This window comes from Olea europaea, chromosome 10 (genome assembly GCF_002742605.1).
Source record: "Olea europaea var. sylvestris chromosome 10, O_europaea_v1, whole genome shotgun sequence".
Lineage (NCBI taxonomy): Eukaryota > Viridiplantae > Streptophyta > Magnoliopsida > Lamiales > Oleaceae > Olea > Olea europaea.
In genome coordinates this window covers 38,328,689-38,348,373 of record NC_036246.1, presented here as the reverse complement: position 1 = coordinate 38,348,373, position 19,685 = coordinate 38,328,689, and the positions used below count along the sequence as shown (strand labels likewise).

General features: G+C 36.1%; 1 protein-coding gene across 2 annotated transcripts; it reads left to right on the top strand.

Moving 5' to 3' along the window:
• The first annotated feature begins 13,403 nt into the window (after positions 1 to 13,403).
• On the top strand, positions 13,404 to 19,014 carry LOC111402150. Of its 2 annotated transcripts, none has more exons than XM_023030262.1 (5): positions 13,404 to 13,571; positions 13,703 to 14,914; positions 15,606 to 16,880; positions 17,572 to 17,699; positions 18,509 to 18,966. In XM_023030262.1, the coding sequence occupies exons 2-5, from the start codon at positions 14,273 to 14,275 to the stop codon at positions 18,519 to 18,521; spliced, it is 2,058 nt and encodes a 685-aa protein (XP_022886030.1). In that variant the 5' UTR covers positions 13,404 to 13,571; positions 13,703 to 14,272; the 3' UTR covers positions 18,522 to 18,966. The 2 variants fall into 2 exon arrangements, with proteins under 2 accessions (XP_022886030.1, XP_022886029.1); XM_023030261.1 differs by having other exon boundaries at positions 13,406 to 13,571; positions 17,572 to 17,686; positions 18,509 to 19,014.
• The last annotated feature ends 671 nt before the right edge of the window (positions 19,015 to 19,685 follow it).

Here is a 19,685-nt window from a genome sequence, read left to right as displayed (position 1 = left end):
AGGATATCGGCAAAAGGAATTGAGGTAGAAAAGGCAAAAATTCAAGTAATTGAGAAATTACCACCACCTTCATTAGTTAAAGGAGTTCGCAGTTTTTTGGGGCACGCTGGGTTCTACCAGAGGTTTATAAAAGATTTCTCGAAGATCACTAAACCTTTGTGCAATTTGCTAATGAAAGATGCAACCTTTGAGTTCAATGAGGATTGTCTCACAGCCTTCAACACTTTAAAGGAAAAGCTTACGACAGCACCAGTAATTGTAGCACCAGACTGGGAATTGCCTTTTGAATTGATGTGTGATGCAAGTGATCACGATGTAGGTGCAGTATTGGGATAGCGGAGGAATAAGATTTTTCATGTGATCTACCATGCAAGTAGAACTCTAAATGATGCACAAATAAATTATGTAACCACTGAAAAGGAGCTATTGGCTGTGGTATTTGCATTTGACAAATTCAGGTCATACCTCGTCGGGTCTAAAATCATCGTCTATACTGATCATGCTGTATTGAAGTATCTGCTCACAAAGAAGGATGCAAAGCCGAGATTAATTCGTTGGGTGCTGTTATTGCAAGAATTTGACATTGAGATACGTGACAAGAAGGGCACCGAGAGCGTAGTAGTAGATCACCTATCCAGACTAGAACCTGGGGAGACGGAAGATTTAGTGGATATAAATGAGATCTTCCCGGATGAACAGATGTTGAGAGTGGATGAAGCACCTTGGTACGCAAATGTTGTCAATTACTTGGCCAGTTCCATTCCACCGCCTGACTGCTCCAGTCACCAAAGAAAAAAATTCTTTGCCGAGTTAAAATACTATTTTTGGGAGGATCCAATTCTCTATAGACGAGGAGCTGATCAGATAGTGAGGAGGTGCGTACCTGAAGAAGAAGTACATGAGATTCTCAAGCACTATCACTCATCCGCATATGCAGGACACTTTGGAGCTTCAAAAACAGCTGCAAAGATTCTACAATCAGGTTTCTACTGGCCTACACTGTTTAAAGACACATTTGAGTTTGTTAAGAGATGTGACAGATGTCAACGCACTGGAAGTATCTCGAGGAGAAATGAAATGTCACTCAACAATATTTTGGAAGTGGAGATATTTGATGTTTGGGGAATTGACTTCATGGGACCTTTTTCCCCTTCGTTCTCAAACCAGTATATCTTGGTGGCAGTGGATTACGTCTCAAAATAGGTGGAAGCAATTGCATTGCCAACAAATGACTCAAAGACAGTAATTGGATTCTTGAAGAAATATATTTTCACCCGATATGGTACACCGCAGGCTATAATCAGCAATGGGGGCAAGCATTTCTGTAATCGCCAGTTTGAGCAGCTGCTAAATAAATATGGCATTAAACACCGCGTTGCTACTCCATATCATCCACAAACCAGCGGGCAAGTTGAGGTATCTAATCGGCAGCTGAAGAGAATACTAGAAGTCACTGTGAATTCATCTAGAAAGGATTGGTCTAAAAAGCTGGATGATACATTATGGGCTTACAGAACAACATTCAAAACCCCGATCGGCATGTCTCCATACCGCCTAGTCTTTGGGAAAGCATGCCATCTGCCATTAGAAATGGAGCACCGGGCATATTGGGCTATGAAACAGTTAAATATGGACTTGAATGCCGCCGGTGAAAAGCGTCTACTGCAACTGAATGAGTTGGATGAATTTAGAATGGAGACTTATGAAAATGCAAAACTTTACAAGGAGAGAACCAAGAAGTGGCATGATATGCACATTCAGAGGCGAGTATTCGAAGTGGGGGCAGCAAGTACTACTGTATAACTCGAGACTCAAGCTATTCCCAGGAAAACTACGATCACGGTGGTCGGGTCCCTACACAGTTACAAAAGTCCTCCCATATGGGGCTATAAAAGTGAGCCATGAGAATAAAGGTACCTTCACTGTTAATGGGCAAAGGTTGAAACACTACTGGGGCAGTGACTTTTCTAACCAAAAGTCAACCGTTCAACTTGAGACGCCAGAATGAAGCAACCGTAGAAAAGTCGAGCTATCGACTATAACTTAGCGCTGGGTGGGAGGCAACCCACTGTATCCTTTTTATCTATTTATTTACTTTATTATGCTTTCTGCATTAGATTAGGAAGTTTATTTTCAAATTCATTTAGTATTTTGTTATGTGGTCATCGATCATCTAGGCATGCACTGTTCACACGAGTCCTTAAGTATCACACACGAGTTCAGGTTGATTTGAGTTGTTTGGGTAGTTGAGTGTGGAATTCACGTATTTCGAGGCAAATTTTATTTTCTAAATTTCACATGTCAATGTTTTAAAAGTATGCCTTTGAAAAATTGGGGACGTTAAGAGCCGGGTCATTTATTAAAAAAAAATTTGGACAAAAATCGAATTTTTTGGGGAAACATGCTTTGTTTTATTTTATTTTATTTCTTTTGAAAAAAAAAATTTGTCTATGCGATCACATAGACATGGTGTCTATGCGGTTGCATAGACACCAACCGAAGGTAAAAAAAAAAAAAAAAAACCTATGCGACCGCATAGCTTTTAACTATGCGGCCGCATAGAAGTGGATCGGTCATGGTTAAAGCCATGACCGATTCACTCTTCATTCAACCTCTCACTCTCTTCCCAAATACCTCTCTCGACCACATCCACCAATTTCACACTTTATTAACATCACACAAGAATTTATTCATTGCATTGTAATATCATTGAAAGGAAATCCACTCTCTCCCTCGATTCAACCTTACAAACACAAGGTACGTGTTCTTCCCCCCCCCCCTCACTTCCGTTTTCGGTTTTATTTATTGTAATTGTAATTTTGGTGATTTGAGGGAGATTAGACTAGTTCATGTGCATATGGATTGATTGTGCTTGTGTTGTGCAAAATTTGGAATGATTCTAAAACCAACTTCTTTCAATTGGCACCAATTTCACACTATGCATGCTAAGTGTTTGATACATTGCCACATTGATAATTTGTGGGCATTTTGGTACATGTTGCATTGACTTTATTTGATGGATGAATGTGTATGAGATTGGTAATTGATTTTTGAATGGGGAACCATGTGACATAGTAATTTTTGGCAAATATATGAAGATTTCATAGTGCCCACAACATGTTCGATAAAATGCCCATTTTGGTAATCTAATACAATTCTGAACATCTAGCATGGCATATGACTATTAGATGAATGGAATAACTCGTTGTGATGTATTACCAACCAATGTGACTTAGACAACTTCAACACATATGCACACAAAATAGCTAAGTCATTGCATGCCCACAGCACCCTCCGTCCCTTATTTTACACTACCATTTGACACACCAAATGAACTCCGATTGAGCTGAAATTTGGGTATGTGATAGACCTCATTGCATACTTTCATATACCTAGAGGTTGCCGGGGACAATCTTGATAATTCTCAATGGCGCCTGGGGCCGAAGGTGTACACTCAATCATGACTCCAACCCTTTCACTATGAGCATATTCACCCAAAATTTTCTTAGTTTTCATATGGGCTATACATTTATACAATTCTAATCATCATACGTTGTTCATTACACACCGTGGTAGTATACATGCATATTGAAACAAGTTTGGGGGATTTGTGACTTACGTGCTTTTCATTTCATGCTATTTCTCGCTGTACAACAAGACGTTTAATGCTAGCTATTTCCCAACTTTGCAGGATGCCACCAAAACGAACTTCAAAAGGGAAAGAAAAGGTTGGCTCATCATCTGGCACAACACGTACTCGAGTGCTTGAAGGAGGGATACAGAGATTTTTGACTTCTGAGGCAGCAACCCGATATGAAAATATAGTGAGTCGATGGACAGTGACACCAGAGCGGGCTGTTAAATTGGAAGACTTTTCTGATTTCGAGCTGACCACTTTGGTGCATAACTGTGGATGGGGTAAAGTGGTGGAGCAGCCACATCGGGTTTATGAATTGTTGGTAGGGGAATTTTACGCCAACTTCAATACAGAAATTGACACACCAGGGTCCGACCACCTGCATCAGACTTGGGTCAGGGGAAAATGGATCACATTCTCACCCGAGGTTATTCAAGACTACTACCAGCTCATGTGGGACAACATAACCCCTATTCCAGGTGATTTCAATTGGCATGAAGTGGCGGAGATCTTATTGGGGTGACAAAATGCATGGCCACTCCCCACCACCGAGTGGCACCAGATTGAGCTGACACCATCTATAGCCATCCTGTGGCTATTTATGTGCCACAACATTGAGCCGACCTCTCACAGAACCACATTCACAGATCCCACAACTAGATTCCTTTATCACTTGGTGCGAGGTAATAAGGTTGATCTTGCCACTCTCTGCTATAATCAGATACATCATGTGGGTACCTTGGGAGACAGACACAGCTCAATGATCTTTCCAAGCCTCATCTTCGGAATATGCATAGCTGCTGGTATAAACATTACATCCGGGAAAGTGGCTGCCAAACCAGCCCCATCATAAAGCACAGTACCTTGGAGGCTCAAGACAGAGCCAGGATAAAGCACTGGGAAAAGTAAGAAATTGAACGGCGCAGACAGCAGGAAGAGCAAGGTCACGAGCACGTAGAGCAAGAGATGCCTCAAGCTCCACCACCGCAGGTTGAGATAAATGCACAGTTGTGGCGCCAGATTTTCACCACCACCACGGGAACCAGCCGAGACGTATAGAGTCTCCAGCAGGCTATGGGGACATTGACGACTGAGATGCATACAGCCTACCGTGACATCCGCATTTCCACTGATATGTCACGTGCTGCTCGCCAGGATGCCCAGGCAGCTAGGAGGGAGATGGAAACTATGAACGGTCAATTCAGTGTGTATGTGGGCAGGGTGGATGGCATCCAGATGAGGGTAAATGAAACTTGGGAGCGTCTGGGCCGATTGGAAACACGTGTTGAGGGAATCCATGATGAAATGACACAGCAGTCAGCACTGATGGGAGAGATCTTGGCGCGCCTACCTCCACCTCCAGCTGATGGTACTGCAGGTTCTAGCTTCCCATCGAAGCCCCCGTATTGATCAGGGGAGTATCGTTTGCCTCATGTGTACTCATTTTTCCTTAAATTCTGCCATCTAAACTTTACTTTTCGCATTGAGGACAATGTCTTGTATAAGTTTGGGGGATGGTGGCATAATTTGAAAAAGACATTCGGCATGTAATTAATTGCATTTCCACAATCCAGATTTAATTTGACTAATTGTTGCATGAGGCATGCTTGTGAGTGAATATTGATTATGCTTATGTATGCTTGTGTGAGTTTAATCGCCTTGCCGGCTATGATGTTACTATTGGATTGGTATATTTCAAAACTTTGGAGTCGGTGTTAATTAGGCCAACTAATACTTCTTGATGTAATACTTGACATTCTTTATGCACGTCATTCATGCTTTACATGTTAGGTAAGTAATTGGGGTTTTGAGCATAAAGTAGGAAAATAATTATAACCCTCTATTGAATTAACCCGTAAACTACCTTAAGACGGTTTGGTGATAGTTGAGCTATTATAGGAGAACATTGAGATAAGTGAGGCTCCGTGCATGAATTATTGTGTGGATTGCCTAGACTAGTGGGATGAAGAGTAGGTGAAAATCTTAAATTGAGGGTTGGTTTTGGATACCAGATGTCTAGAAAAATAAGGGCATAAATTTAATTTGTGAGAATAAGACACTTATTTTCATGCCTTTATGACTCGAGCAAGTAAGCCTGTAAAGATATTTCAAAATTTGGTGCCCTAAGGTCAACTGATCTGGGAGTCACCGGCCTAGAGCTCGATACATGGGTCATATAGAAAGCAAGAGGTAAAGAGGTTAATAAAAAGTCATCTGATCGAGCCTTTATAACTCGGGTGAATAAGCCTGCAAGGGTTTAAAACCTGGTGCCCTAAAGCCAACTGGTTTGGGAGTCACCGGCCTAAAGCTCGTTACATGGGTTATATAGAAAGCAAATGAGAAGATGATAAATAAATAAAAAAAATCAGAAAACCAGAGAAAAGTGAGAAAAACAAAAAGAGACAATAACAAGAAGAAAAGCCCTTGGACATTTGGTGGAAGAAACTATACCTTTGAGGCGAGGCAAGTAACCTAGTTTAATCTTGAGTGTCGAAGTAATCAAAACTAGGAGAGCCTTCACTTGTTGACATGTGAACTTGTGATAGTGAGATTAATCCAAACTACGAGAGGGTGAGAACTATAGCTAGGTAAACTCATAATTTTTAAAACACAACCTCGGGATAATTGAGTGAAAAGAATAAGTTTGGGGGGTTGTGTATCTCTCGAGCGAGTAAGGAGACATTTGACCACTTGGGACCGGGACTCAAACTCATCATGAACTTGATATGTTAGCATGAATCCACACACACACGTCAAGTATGCACTTAACAGGTAAAGGTTGATGTCATTTTGCACTGATAAATTTTCATAAAATCAATTACTTAGTTCAATCCTGAGCCAAGGCAAGGTGTTAAGCCATGTTTGTTCAGAATTATATCACTATCTTGTTTGAGGACAAACAATAGTTCAAATTTGGGGGGTTTGATAAGTGTGTTTTTGCACACTTATTTATATCACAAACATGACTTAAATACAAGTAAAATGATTGAATTGTGACTTAATTTTGTCGAATTCATGCAATGTAGGTGATTCTATGAAAATAGTGGAATTCAGGAGAAAAGAGCGGAAAAATGACCAAATTGGAGAAAAATGAAAATTTAGGGACCAAATTGCAATTATCTGAAAGTTGATCCGATGAACACATCAAGCAATTGATCAAGCTAAGCACCAATTGGAAGTTATAATGGAACATTGGAGCAACTAGAAACAAGAGAGGAGGTCAAGGAGTGAAGGAATGAAACTTGAGGATCAAAATGACTCAATTTAGAAGTTCACTCTACTATGCGGTCGCATAGTAGAAAATCTATGCGGTCGCGAGTAACCCTCCAGGGATTAAAAGGCCAAAATCCATATACCTATGCGGTCGCATAGGTATAATCTATGCCCGATTTTTGCAGTTTTCTTATATGATTGCAACTCCTTTGGTAACCTAATTTCGACGGGTTTAAATAACAAATAAACGTCCAGAAGTCGAAAGGAACGAATTGGGAGGCAAAAACATTCATTTTGGAGAGGATTTGAAGGTAAGAACAAGGATTGATGCGAAGATTTACAAGATTTCTTCAAGTTTTGATAACCCGGTGATATATTTTATTCAAAACTTGATAGATTTCGTTATTTTTATTATGATAGGCTAGATTTCTGTAACTAGGTGATCGATGAACCATGTAATTATTATTAAACCTGTTATTTCATGACTTTGAATTCATAGTTCGATGGGATCATTTGAATGAATTATATTGATTTATTTATTTCCACAATTATTGTACACTTAATTTGTGTGAATTTGGTGATTTAATTCTGAATTTGAGAAAATTGGATTAAATTCGACATATATAATTCATCATAGAGTCCGATAGGGGATAGAAATATACCCCTATGCCCTATGTAAATCTTTAATTGCTCAAAAAAAATTACATGCATTCTTGTATAATTGCATCCGTCATAGAAACATAGGCTGATGATTTATGAAAATAGGTTCAATACATCTCGAGAGAGGGCATTGAATAGATTTAGGAGCATTGATTTGTCAAATTCTCATTGGATTATCAAAATTGAGAAATTAGGGTTTACTTAATAATTATTTGGGGATTCGTGATCCTAGTGCATTCGTTTTATATAGATTTTCATAAATTGACAATACATTTCAGTTATTTTCATAATATTTTCGTAATTGAGTCATTCGTTAAGTGAATTTGAGCAATTAGGGTTTAATTTGAAATTAGGGGTCTTCAATTTGGGGATTTCTCCCAAGATTAGGGCTTTTAATTCTAAAATTGATTTTAAGTCAATTAGTTTCGGTTAAGGCTAAAATAAGTAAAATTGAACTACTCTTTCTCTGTGGGACGATACTTGGACTTCTAAAGTCCACTTTATTACTTGTCACGACCCGTACATTTGCAGTAATTTAAATCGAAAGAAATATTTCGTGAACAAGGGCTCTTCTACTATTGTTACCATGTCATCCAGTTCCAACAGTTCTACAGTTCCAACGAAAACTCTATTGTCCAACTTTCATAGGACTATCATGTCCTTCAAGATTTGTGAATAGATAAGACATCCAAGTGGCTCAATCCTACCATAATTACACCGCTCAACTCTATAAATACAAGACTCTTACTCATTATCGAGGTACATCTTACATTGATTCAGTTTAGAGCCTTAGGCTTATATTTTCCTCTTCACTAACTTAAGCATCGGGAGAGGCGACGAGGATATATCTTGACGTAAAACTCGGGTTTAAGAGATTATATTCTTGCTCATTCTCAGTCGTCAAACTTGAATATTGGCAGGTATAAATTTTTGATAGCATCAATCGACTTTAAAGATTTATTAAACACTAATTTTGTCTGCAAAAACCACGGTCTAATACACTAAACCCTACCCCACCAAATTTGACATTCAACAATTTTGACCACTCTCCCCTACATATTACCATGAAAGTGATTGTAGGTTGCTCCCAAAAAGTTTATTTTGTTTCGAATTAGTCACCAAAGTTCCCTAATTGTTCCAAAATAATCACTTTGTTTGTACATGTGCATTTTGAATGCCATTAAATGAATGTTTTTCTCATTACGACACAAGCCTTTATTACAATAAAAAGGGGATGACAAAACCTCGATAATTGCAAGGAAGATTCTTTATGCTAATTGTTGAAATATGATTGCTATATTTGACAAGAACCTTTTTGTCTATTTTCACATTAAACATTATCGAGGAAGCAGAGGGGTAGAAAAATATAAAAATAAATTAAAAATATTCAAAGGTAATTTTAGAATTTTGGACGGTGACCATGATTCTCTTCTCACCCCGTTTACTATTTTGACGAGGGGCATTGTGAGGAGTGCGGTGGCCGAGGAATTTTACAATGATTATGTTATATGTACATTAAAATTTATCAAAATTCTTCAAGTACAGAAAATGTTTGCCAGATTTTTGATAGATTTTTGAATTCTCACTCACATGAGAGTGGGCCCGTGTATAAAATATTAAAAAAAAAAATTTCCGGCCTTTTAATGTGAGCGTTCGGTAGGCAAGGGAGGAGTCAGGAAAATATATTAGGGTGGGCTGAAAATTAAATTTTTTCATAAATGCTCTTTGCTACTCGAGATTTAGTTTAAAAGGTTACACTTTTCACGCTAATGACAAAATGGATCAAGATATATTTTTAAACATCTATGACAAAATTCTAACAAATATATTTTTAAATGATAAAAGTAAATATAAAGCATATTTCCATTTCGTGGTTGAAATAAATAAATTTTTAAATCACAAGTATAAATAAACAATATATGAAAAAATACGTTAGAAAAAATTAATTACTTTTAAGCTTAGTCAAACATGTGACATGCTACAATAAGTTATTTATCTTTACTTTAATCAATAAAAATTTATTTCTAATATAATAAATTAATTTGATTATAAATGAACTATTTAATTTAGGGCCTGTTTGAGCCACATTATTCTAAAAAAATGTATTTTTAAATAATGATTTGACATCATTTTAACCACATATTTTTCAATAAAATAATATTACACGCAAATCAAAATCTTTTCCTTATTTTTTAACTACACATTTCCCATCAATACACTATTTAAGAATGCATTATTACCAAAATAATGTGACTCAAACACCCCCCTTAAATAATTGAACATTGGACTTGGGTTGGGAATGAAGTTAATTGTGCTAAAAATTAATTTATAGACTGGGCTAAATTTGTATTCTTTATTTCACCAATAATTTGGACTGAATTTTCCATTTTTTACAAGTCAATTAGCTATTGGGCTGGGGCTGGGCTACAGCCCACCCCAACCCCCCTCTCCCTCCGCCTCTGTCGGTAGGTACAGGGATTTAAATCCCTGTACCTATAGCAAGGTTCAAAATTTATTGATTAATATTAATAGATATGTTGCGAGATTTGATTGAGTCAAAATTTTACCAACTAAATAATAAAAGAAAATTCTTTCGCTTGCCTTTTATCATCTCACAAATCTATAAAAGAATATGTAAATAATGATGTACAATAATCACAATCCCGGTACTTTAAATGAATCCACACATCATGCCACTAGCATTAAATGAATCCAATTTTACTATGCATAATGTCATTTTTTATTTTTTATTTTGTTTATATCAAACAAATGTTTTTCCACATATCATCCGACTAACATTAAAAAAATAATTATGTCAAACAAGTGTTCTTCCACACATCATGTCACTAGCATTAAAAAAAATATTTTTTAGTAAATATAAATTGCCAAAAAAAAAAACTCTTTGCACATAAACTTAAAAAAAAAAAAAAAAAAACTTTTCGTATATTGCAGAGAGATGGCAAACCATGTGCGGAGTAAAAAATGAAGAAATAAAACTCTTTGCATATTGCGAAGAGGTGGCAAACCATGTGCAGAGAGTTCCAACTCTTCGTACAGTGCGATGTAAAAAAAAAAAATCTCCGCACAGTGCGGAGAGATGGCATTCTGTGCGGACAATGTCCTCACGAAGTGCGGACTCTCCGTACACAGTGAGGAGTAAAAAAAGTAAAAAAAATTTCGCACAATGCAGAGAGTTGGCGAACTCTCCGTACAATGCGAAGTAAAAAAAAAAACTCTTCGCACAGTGACTGTCATGTGCGTTGCACGAATTTTACATTTATTGTATTTTTATTAGTATATGAATTTTAATTTTTTGGAAAGTTTTTGAAGCAATATCTAGAAATATTTCCATGGTATAAGAAACTAATTGTAAATTATTTTTACAATTTATAATAATATAGTGTCATCTAGAAAAAAATGTACTTGTATATTTCATACTTGAATAAAAAATATACGAGATGATATAAATTATTTTGCTTGTATTCTTTGATAGTGTTGATATGATTGAATTGAATGTGAAGATTATATTTCTAAATTTTGTGTAATTCAATATTGGAAAATTGAAGATTGAACACCATATTCAGATGTATTTATATTTGTGCTTTATATATATTTAATATATATTTTATGCTTATAAAAATAAATATCTTAAATTTTTTTTTTGAAATTCGATTTGATAAATGAATGTACGGTATTCTGCATTCTCGGTATTTGTAAGTGCAAAAATTGGTATATAAAAATACAGTAAGCTGCAAATACAGTAGGCAGCATATACGATAAAAGTTGCAAATACGATAGACAACATATACGATAAGGTGAAAATACGATAAATTATTTGCAAATACGGTAGGCTGCAAATACGGTAATGTGCAAATACGATAAGGTTCAAATACAGTAAGTTATTTGCAAATACAGTAGGCTGCAAATAAGGTAAGCTGCAAATACGATAGGGAGCATATACGGTAAGCTGTATATACAGTAAGCTGCCTGCAATATATGGATTTATAATTTGTTATAAATGTATAAAATTTATTTAATATTGAATTTCTTAAGTATTAAATGTTGTAATTCAAAATCATTTCCTTTTTTATAATTGTATTTTCGAGAATTAAAAAAAAAGTGGTTAGGAAATTGCTAATTTTTAAATGTGTTTTTTTGTTGAAGATAAAAATGATTTTTTTTATGTTATTTGTAAAAAAAATTTATTGTAATTTTACTAGCGTAATAAGAAGATTTATTATGCATTTTTGTTTTTTATATTTTGTGAAGAATTTTGTTTATGGTGATTGACAAATATTCTATCACAAACACATCATGCCAACAACCTAAAAAATTTTTTTTTTAGTATATATAAACTCATTGAGACAAAAATAATAATAATAAAAAAAAAATTCCCGCACATGAGCAAAAAAAAAAAGACTCTGCAAAGTGCAGAGAGATGACAAACTATCTCTCCGCACAGTGTGAAGAGAAAAACAAAAACTCTCAAGACTTTATTTGCAAGTTCCAAGAGGCATTTTCTCAAACAACTTTTGAGCAATGCATTGAACACTTTAATTCTTGGTTTACAACTCGAAAGTATAATTTTATTGAAAATTGTATCTGCTTCTAATGTCCAAAAGCTATTATTAAGCAAGTGTAAAATATTAAATTTGGATGGTACCCTAGAACCTCCATTTGTGAAAGCAATGCCATGGTACTATCAATATCCCCTTCTTTGCACAACTCATATATTGTTTCATTGTATGAATCACGAGAAAGCTAATTTCCAATACCATAAAAATGATTTTCATGCTGAGAAATTGAGCTGTGATTGGAATTTAAAGAAGATATAATTGATTTTAAACCAAGTTTTTCGACTATGTTTCGTTGTATATACGAATAATTTACAATCTTGAAATTTGACTTGTAATTAAGGAATTTGAAAACAACTCTCCGCACTATACGGATAGTTTTTTCTCTCTGTACTGTGTGGAAAGCTGGTTTGTCATCTCTTCGCACTGTGCGGAATGTTTTTTTTACTCCACAATGTGCGAAGAGTTTGCCAACTCTCTACACATGGTTCAACTCTCTCCGCATTGTGCAGAGAGGTTTTTTCTCTTCGCACTTTTTTTTACTCCACATATGGTTCAACTCTCTACGCACTGTGCGGAGAGTTTTGCCATGGTGCGGACCAACTCTCCGCATAGTGTAGAAGTTTTTTTTGCTCTTCGTACTGTGCGGAGAGTTGGTTTGTCATCTCTCCGTACTATGCGGAGAGTTTTTTTTTACTCCGCACATGGTTTAACTCTCTCCGCACTGTACAAAGAGTTTTTTTTTTCAATTTTACAATATTGAATTACACAAAATTTAGAAATATAATCTTCACACTTAATTCAATCATATTAACACTATAAAAGAATACAAGCAAAATAGTTTGCATATTTTTTATTCAAACATGAAATACATATTTCTTCTAGATAACATACTGCTATGCAATTATAAAAATAATTTACAATTATTTTCTTATATCATGAAAATATTTTTAGATATTGCTTCAAAAACTTCCAAAAAAAGCTAAAATTCATACACTAATAAAATACGATAAATACAAAATTCGTGCAACGCACGTGATAGCGACGAGTTTTTTATTAATAATGAACAAATTAGGTTGTGGGAGGAAAACATTTGGGCAACACGTGGACACCTATATCTCCCACTCACACGATCGCACTCTCACGTGCGATGGTGAGTGGCCAATACTGTAGATGCTGAGGCTCTAACTCCATGGACCCCACAGGTCCCTCGCCAATTGCTATGGTCATCGACTTCGTAAATCTCACTCGTCCATTCTTTTTCATCCAACGGTTGTGAACACTTTGGCGTACCAGTAGCGGTTACTACCCCTGCGTCATTTCCCGCATTCAAACCCTAGAGAACATTCATATCACCCCGCAGCCCTGCACCGTCAACTCCTGAAAAAAAAGGAAAAAAAGAAAAAGTAGAAAGCCAGAAAAAAAGACACCCATCTGAAAAATCAAAGAAATTACTACTGGATTGTAGAATTATTACTTGCAGGCAGGTAATTTTTTATTGTAGGATTTTTATTTTTTTACTTGTTTTGGATTATTTTGGATATAAATGATTAAAGATGATGTTTTTGTGGAACAACATTGTGAATTTTTGATGGGTTTGTCGTATTTTGGTATATAGTTTTCTTTGCTGTATGGCGAGGACGAAAATTGCTTGAAAATGAATTGAAAAATTTCTCTGGCTCGTGGTGGGTCCGGTTGAGTCAACTGAGTTGGGGAACGAGATTGATGGGGAAGAGTGAAAGAAGAGGGTTTCTCTCTTGGATGCTTGAAATGGGCTGAGTTTGTGTCGATTTGGGTGAGTGGAAGTCCCAAGCTTACTGAGTTGGGATCGGGTCGATGTCTAGTCAAGGGTTCAAGTTTATGTTGGTGGGACTGTGAATTGAATTTGGCTGTGGAGTTCTTTTTCGTAGAAAGTCTATTTTATTTCAGATTAGGTTCATGCCATTTATTGCGAAGAAGATACTGAATTTTGTTTTCTGGGATCCCACTGTCTAATAAACTGTTTTTCTGAGATCTTCGTCGTATTTCCAGACTGAGAGCAATCTATGCCACTAGAAAAGGAACAAAAACAAGGATTTGAGTGCTCTTCATTATCAGAACTTTGTTTTGTATTTGACCTAGTTTTGATTTTAAGGTTGTGTGACAGAGACGAAAGTTGATTCAGTCATTTTGCCTGGAAGGCATACCAATGCCTGCAGTGGGAATGAGAAAAATCACGAGGGTGCTTGGAGCAAGGGTCTTGCGGTCAGGAAGGCGGCTGTGCACTGAACCACGTCTTAGTGTGAAGTACCTAAGAGCGGCTAATAAGGAGAATGAGCGGATTCAGCTTCCGAACAATTCTATGAATTTTGGAGGGTACGCTGGTAAACGTTGCAAGAGGGCATGGCAAGAAATTGAAAATGATTCTTCCCTGGATATAGTTGTGGAACCTAAGATGGAAGAATGTATGCCACAGGTAAAAATTGCTGACAGGATGTTTGGAATTGTATATAAGAGAAAAATGAGAAAGATTGTGTTGAGTAGTTCCGACAGTTCAGAGGATAAAATGTTTGGGGAGCAGTTTGTACGGAAAAGTTGGAGGAAAAATTTTAGAGCTACTGAACTATCTGAAACATGTGGAGAATTCCACAATAATTCTGGAAGTTGTTCGGAGCTTGCTTTAATTGTCAGAGAGTGGTCTTCTTATAATGGTTGTTGGATTTCATACTTCCTGAATTCCGTATTTAAGTACATGAGGAGATTTACGATTGAATTGCGGCATCTTTCTGCATTCTTACTATCGGAACCAATATGTGATGCTTTTTCTTCACATGGCATTCGATTTCTGCCGGTAACTTTTCTTTATTTTCATACTAGTAGATATTTATCCATCAGTTATCATTGTTGTGTAGGCAGGGCTAATACACCTAAATATATAAGTTTAATTTGTCAATTATTTATTCATGTTTTTCTTGGACTCGAACTATTTAGTGGCTACTTTTACTAATTATTGTATTCACTGTGTTGGTGTAGGAATTTTACTTCATTTAGGTATAGTTGTTTGGTGAGTTATGAGGTATATCGAGTCCAAGATATAATACGATGGTTTTCAATTGCTGTGTGAATCTTATCTGAGTGCTTTATTGGGATTATTGTAATATTCTAATTTCATATCTCAGGATTCTACTACCATCAAGAATCTTTTATTTTCCATACTAGTAGATATTTGTTTATCAGTTATCATTGTTGGATAGTCAGGGCTAATACACCTAAAAATATGAGTTTACTCTGTCAATTATTTAATTATGTTTTTCTTGGACTTCAACTATTTTGTAGCATACTTTTACTAATTATTGTAGTCACTTTTTTTTGGGTGCACCTGTGTGTTGTTTTGCGAATTTTGCTTCATTTAGGTAATAGTTATTTGATGAGTAATGAGGTATCTTGAGTTCAAGATATAACACGATGGTTATCAATTGCTGTTTGAATCTTATCAGGTTTCTTTATTGGGATTATTCTAATATTCGTATTTCATATATCAGGATTCTACTTCCATCAAGAACCCTGGTTTTTGCATAATTTCAGGATCAAGGTCTTCAATACCTGTGTTTTCTGTGGATTTTTCTGCAGTTCCATCTTGCTTTATGCATTTGCATTCAAGTTTGTACCTTAGGCCTGTACAACTGGCTTGTGTACTTGGTACAAATTCACAGTGTGTGACCAAGCATGTTGAGAAGGAAAGACAGGAGGTATCCTCATCTCAAGTTCCTTCCCGGATAGATCGATCCGATGGCATCATGGTTGCACCTCGGATTGATGGTTCAGAGACAAGAGAGTTGTCACAATCAACCATTAGATTCTCTAAATCCGCTGTTCGAAGTATGCACCTAAGAAATGGTTCCAACATCAAGAAAGCGAGGACCTCTCTAAAGCGCAAGAGAGGTAGACCACCTTCAGTAGTTCGTGTACAAAAAGCCAGTCGAGCTTTAGCTTCTGATTTTTTAAGGTCTAGACATGACATCCGATCCTCTTCTGTAGCATCCAGTAACCTAATTATGAGTTATGCCAAAAGGACGCAGGACTTAGGCGCTAATTGCTGTTCTGCTAACATATTAATCACTGAAACGGACAAGTGTTATAGGGAAGAAGGAACTACCATCACATTAAAGGTATATCCATCAGAACAATGGGTTCTTGCAGTTATGAGGGATGGGATTTACCGTGATATCCTTGCAGTAAAAAATGCTTTGAGGCCGTGCTGTTGTAACCGTTTCACACATTCTATAATATGGACAGTTGATGGCGGTTGGAAGCTTGAATTTCCTAACAAACTAGACTGGGCGATTTTCAAGGAACTTTACAAGAAATGTGCTGAGCGCAATGCACAGTTCCACGCGACTAGTATTCTTCCCATTCCTTGGGTACGTGAAGTATCATACCCTGTAGATAGCAACATTGGACCGTTCGATAGACCTGATTCGTACATCACTGTTAAAGGCGATGAGTTAACGAGGGCCTTGGCAAAGAGGACTGCCAATTATGACATGGACTCCGATGACGAGGAATGGCTGAACAAGTTCAATAATAAGTTCTACACAGAAAAGAAGCGTTGTGAACTTGTCAAACGTGAGAATTTTGAGTTGATAATTGATGCCCTTGAAAAAGGTTTTCATTATAATTCAGACGAGTATGCAGATGACATAGCAGCAGATATTTTTTGCATAGATCTGGAAAGAAAGGAAGTTGTAGAGGCTATTCGTAGTTATTGGATTGAAAAGCGAGGACAGAAACATTCGTCACTAATAAGGATTTTCCAGGTAAATGAGACAACCAAGTTCTCTTGTCAAACTGTCATAGTATACTTAATTACTTATCCTGGAGTCTGTCATTAATATGTAAAGTGTTCTGTTAGTGTCCTTTTTGTTTTGTACTTCTGAAAGAAATGGCCGGTTGCGATGATAAATTTGAAGAAACAATTACAAGCTTGATAATTGACAACAAGTGGACTGAAAATAGCTGGAGAAAGTTTTTGTTATTCTTAGGTTGCTGGGATTCAATTGCACTTTTTATTTAATTGGATGAATTTATCAACTTTCCAGTTTTCAGGCACTTGCCTTTTTAAGAGTTTTATCCGACAATCTTACCTTGCTTTAGGAATATGTGAATGAAGGCCTTTGCGCCTCTTCTCTTATATAAAAGTTGGGGTTTAAGAGTTTTGAATTTGTTACTTTATTCCAAGTAATGTGGAAATATCCACATATTATTGACTTTCAATGTTGAATGGTTTTTCTTTATTTTCCTTTTTTAATCTGAGCTTTCGAGTATGATAATAAAAAGTGTATTTTTCTATTATATGCTCTATGCATTTCTTTAATGTCCCACTAACTGATGTGTCTTTAGAGCCCCATTAGATTGGGCTGGTCATCTCAAGTAACAAAAGTTTTATTTCTTTTCTTAAATTTTTTATTTTTTTTATTTTTATTTATTTATTTATTTATTTTTTTATAGTTTTACCGGCCTAGAAGAATGCAAGTGATACCAAGATCTGTTTTGCGAAAGAAACGATCGTTCAAACGACTGGGAAGTCAGGCTGGGAGAGGCAAACGACGAACTTTGTTGCAAGGTGCTCTTTCTCGGTAACTTGCACTTCTGCCATTCTAGTCTTGTGGATACTGTTATTTACTTGTTTGTTTGTGCATTTATGGGAATTTTATGGAAATTGCATAATTGGTTTGTAACGTTTTGCCAAGTCTTCGGCTCCCTTTTTATGTTGTATGGATGTATAGTTGGGATAAATTTTCTTTATGCTTTCAAGAGTGGGGCCGACAAATCATTTTAGTAACCTGTCATAAAAATTTGATTACTTTACGACTTGTAATTGCAATTCAGGAATTCAATAAGGCCCTTTTTCCCCCCACGAAATTTGGGTAACTAATCTGTTGGTTATGAATTGTGTTTTTAGTTTTTCTCCTAGTAGCTCGCTACTATAGATAACGAAGGGTTAAATACACTGCTAGTTTCTCTAACCTTTTATCCGTGGTCCATGTTGGTCACTAAACTTCATTTTGTTCTTGGTAACTAAAAAACTTTGTTTCAAGTTAAGCCTCTTAGTCCATGTCCGTTTAGTTTGACAACAAAAATTCTGGCGTGACAGTCTGGTTATTTGCCAAGTAGTCTGTCACATCAGCCTTTGCTAACAGACATGGATGGAATGAGCAAATTTTAACAAATGTTTTAACATAATTTGGAACAAAATGAAATTGGGCGACCAACATAACAAAGTGTATTTTTGGCACAGTAATGGATAGGATTGATCAACTCTCCTTACCATATATGCCATACAAGTTCGGTGACAACCAGTGTTTTAAACCTGATAACGTAAGGTAAATTTTGGTTATCCTAGCTATTATCGTTAATAACAATTTGAAGTTGGCATTCTTTGCAGAAATGATTGCTGAAAGAGATTCTTTGACAGCAATGGCTGCTGAACGAGATGCGTTGCAACAACATAATATCTTACTTAAAAAGCAAGAAGCTAAATCAGAAGCCGACACATCTGAAGTATTGGCTATTCTGAAGCGTCAACATGCCCAGTTGCTAGCGGAAAATGCTGATATGGCAACTTACAGAGCCACGATGGCTATGAGAATTGCCGAAGCTGCAAAATTTACCGAGGCTCTGAGTGCAGTTACACCATCTTTCTTGTAGGTTAAGACTTGTGGCCATTTTCTCTGAAGCCTTGGGAGGTAGACCTTGTGGAAAGTATTATTATAGTTTGTATATATTTTGATGATGTATACTTGTATGAATATTAACTGACATAGGATGTATACAATTGGGCTTCAAAATTTTCTTTTAAATGGAGGAAGAAAACCGAATTATATCGGAAATTTTGAACTCAAATGGCAAACCTTGATCTCAGAAATTGTATGCTAGCTATTTCTACCGAGATTTTCATGCTTCATTTTCATCTCATTCATTTTTAACAGGTTGGATTTGATTACCAAAATTAAAGTTTTAGACGGACGTCTGTGACTGTCCATAAATCTGGAGATTGATTGTTGCTTTGTATTAGGTTGGGTATCAATTTGCAACTCGAATAATAGGTGAGGAACCAAAGATGCAATTTTATCATTTATTAGTGTTTTCTTATTTCCTTCAGTATCCCAATCCATTGAAAGATTATAAATTGGTTCGAGGGACTCTGGCATTGCTTTTTGAAAAGTCAAACCTATTTTTAGATCAGTTTGAAATTTGATAATACCACAAAAGTTCGTTCAATTAGACTATTTTCTAAGAAAAATATGACTTTTAATGTAGCTTGGTTGAGAAGTTTTTCTACCAGGAAAAAAAAAAATAGAAAAAAAAAAAAACTATACCGAGGAAGTCCTCTGTTGCCTATCTACCAATCAAATAAGGAGGTACCTTTAAAAATGGCCTAGTCAAATCATCCAAATTTCACTTTGACGACAAATGAATATTATCACAATAGTCTATTGAATGATAAAAGACAAAAATACCTTCAAGTATATTATACAATTACAAAATATAATTTTGCTTCAAAGATATTACTATCATTTTAATTAACAATTGAAAACCAAACACTTCCCACTTAAAACTTC

Coding starts and splice junctions, on each gene's coding strand:
- LOC111402150 (XM_023030261.1), top strand. CDS start 14,273: ATGCCTGCAGTGGGAATGAGAAAAATCACGAGGGTGCTTGGAGCAAGG. Junction 14,915..15,605: donor ATGGCATTCGATTTCTGCCG/GTAACTTTTCTT, acceptor TTCATATATCAG/GATTCTACTTCCATCAAGAA. Junction 16,881..17,571: donor CACTAATAAGGATTTTCCAG/GTAAATGAGACA, acceptor ATTTTTTTATAG/TTTTACCGGCCTAGAAGAAT.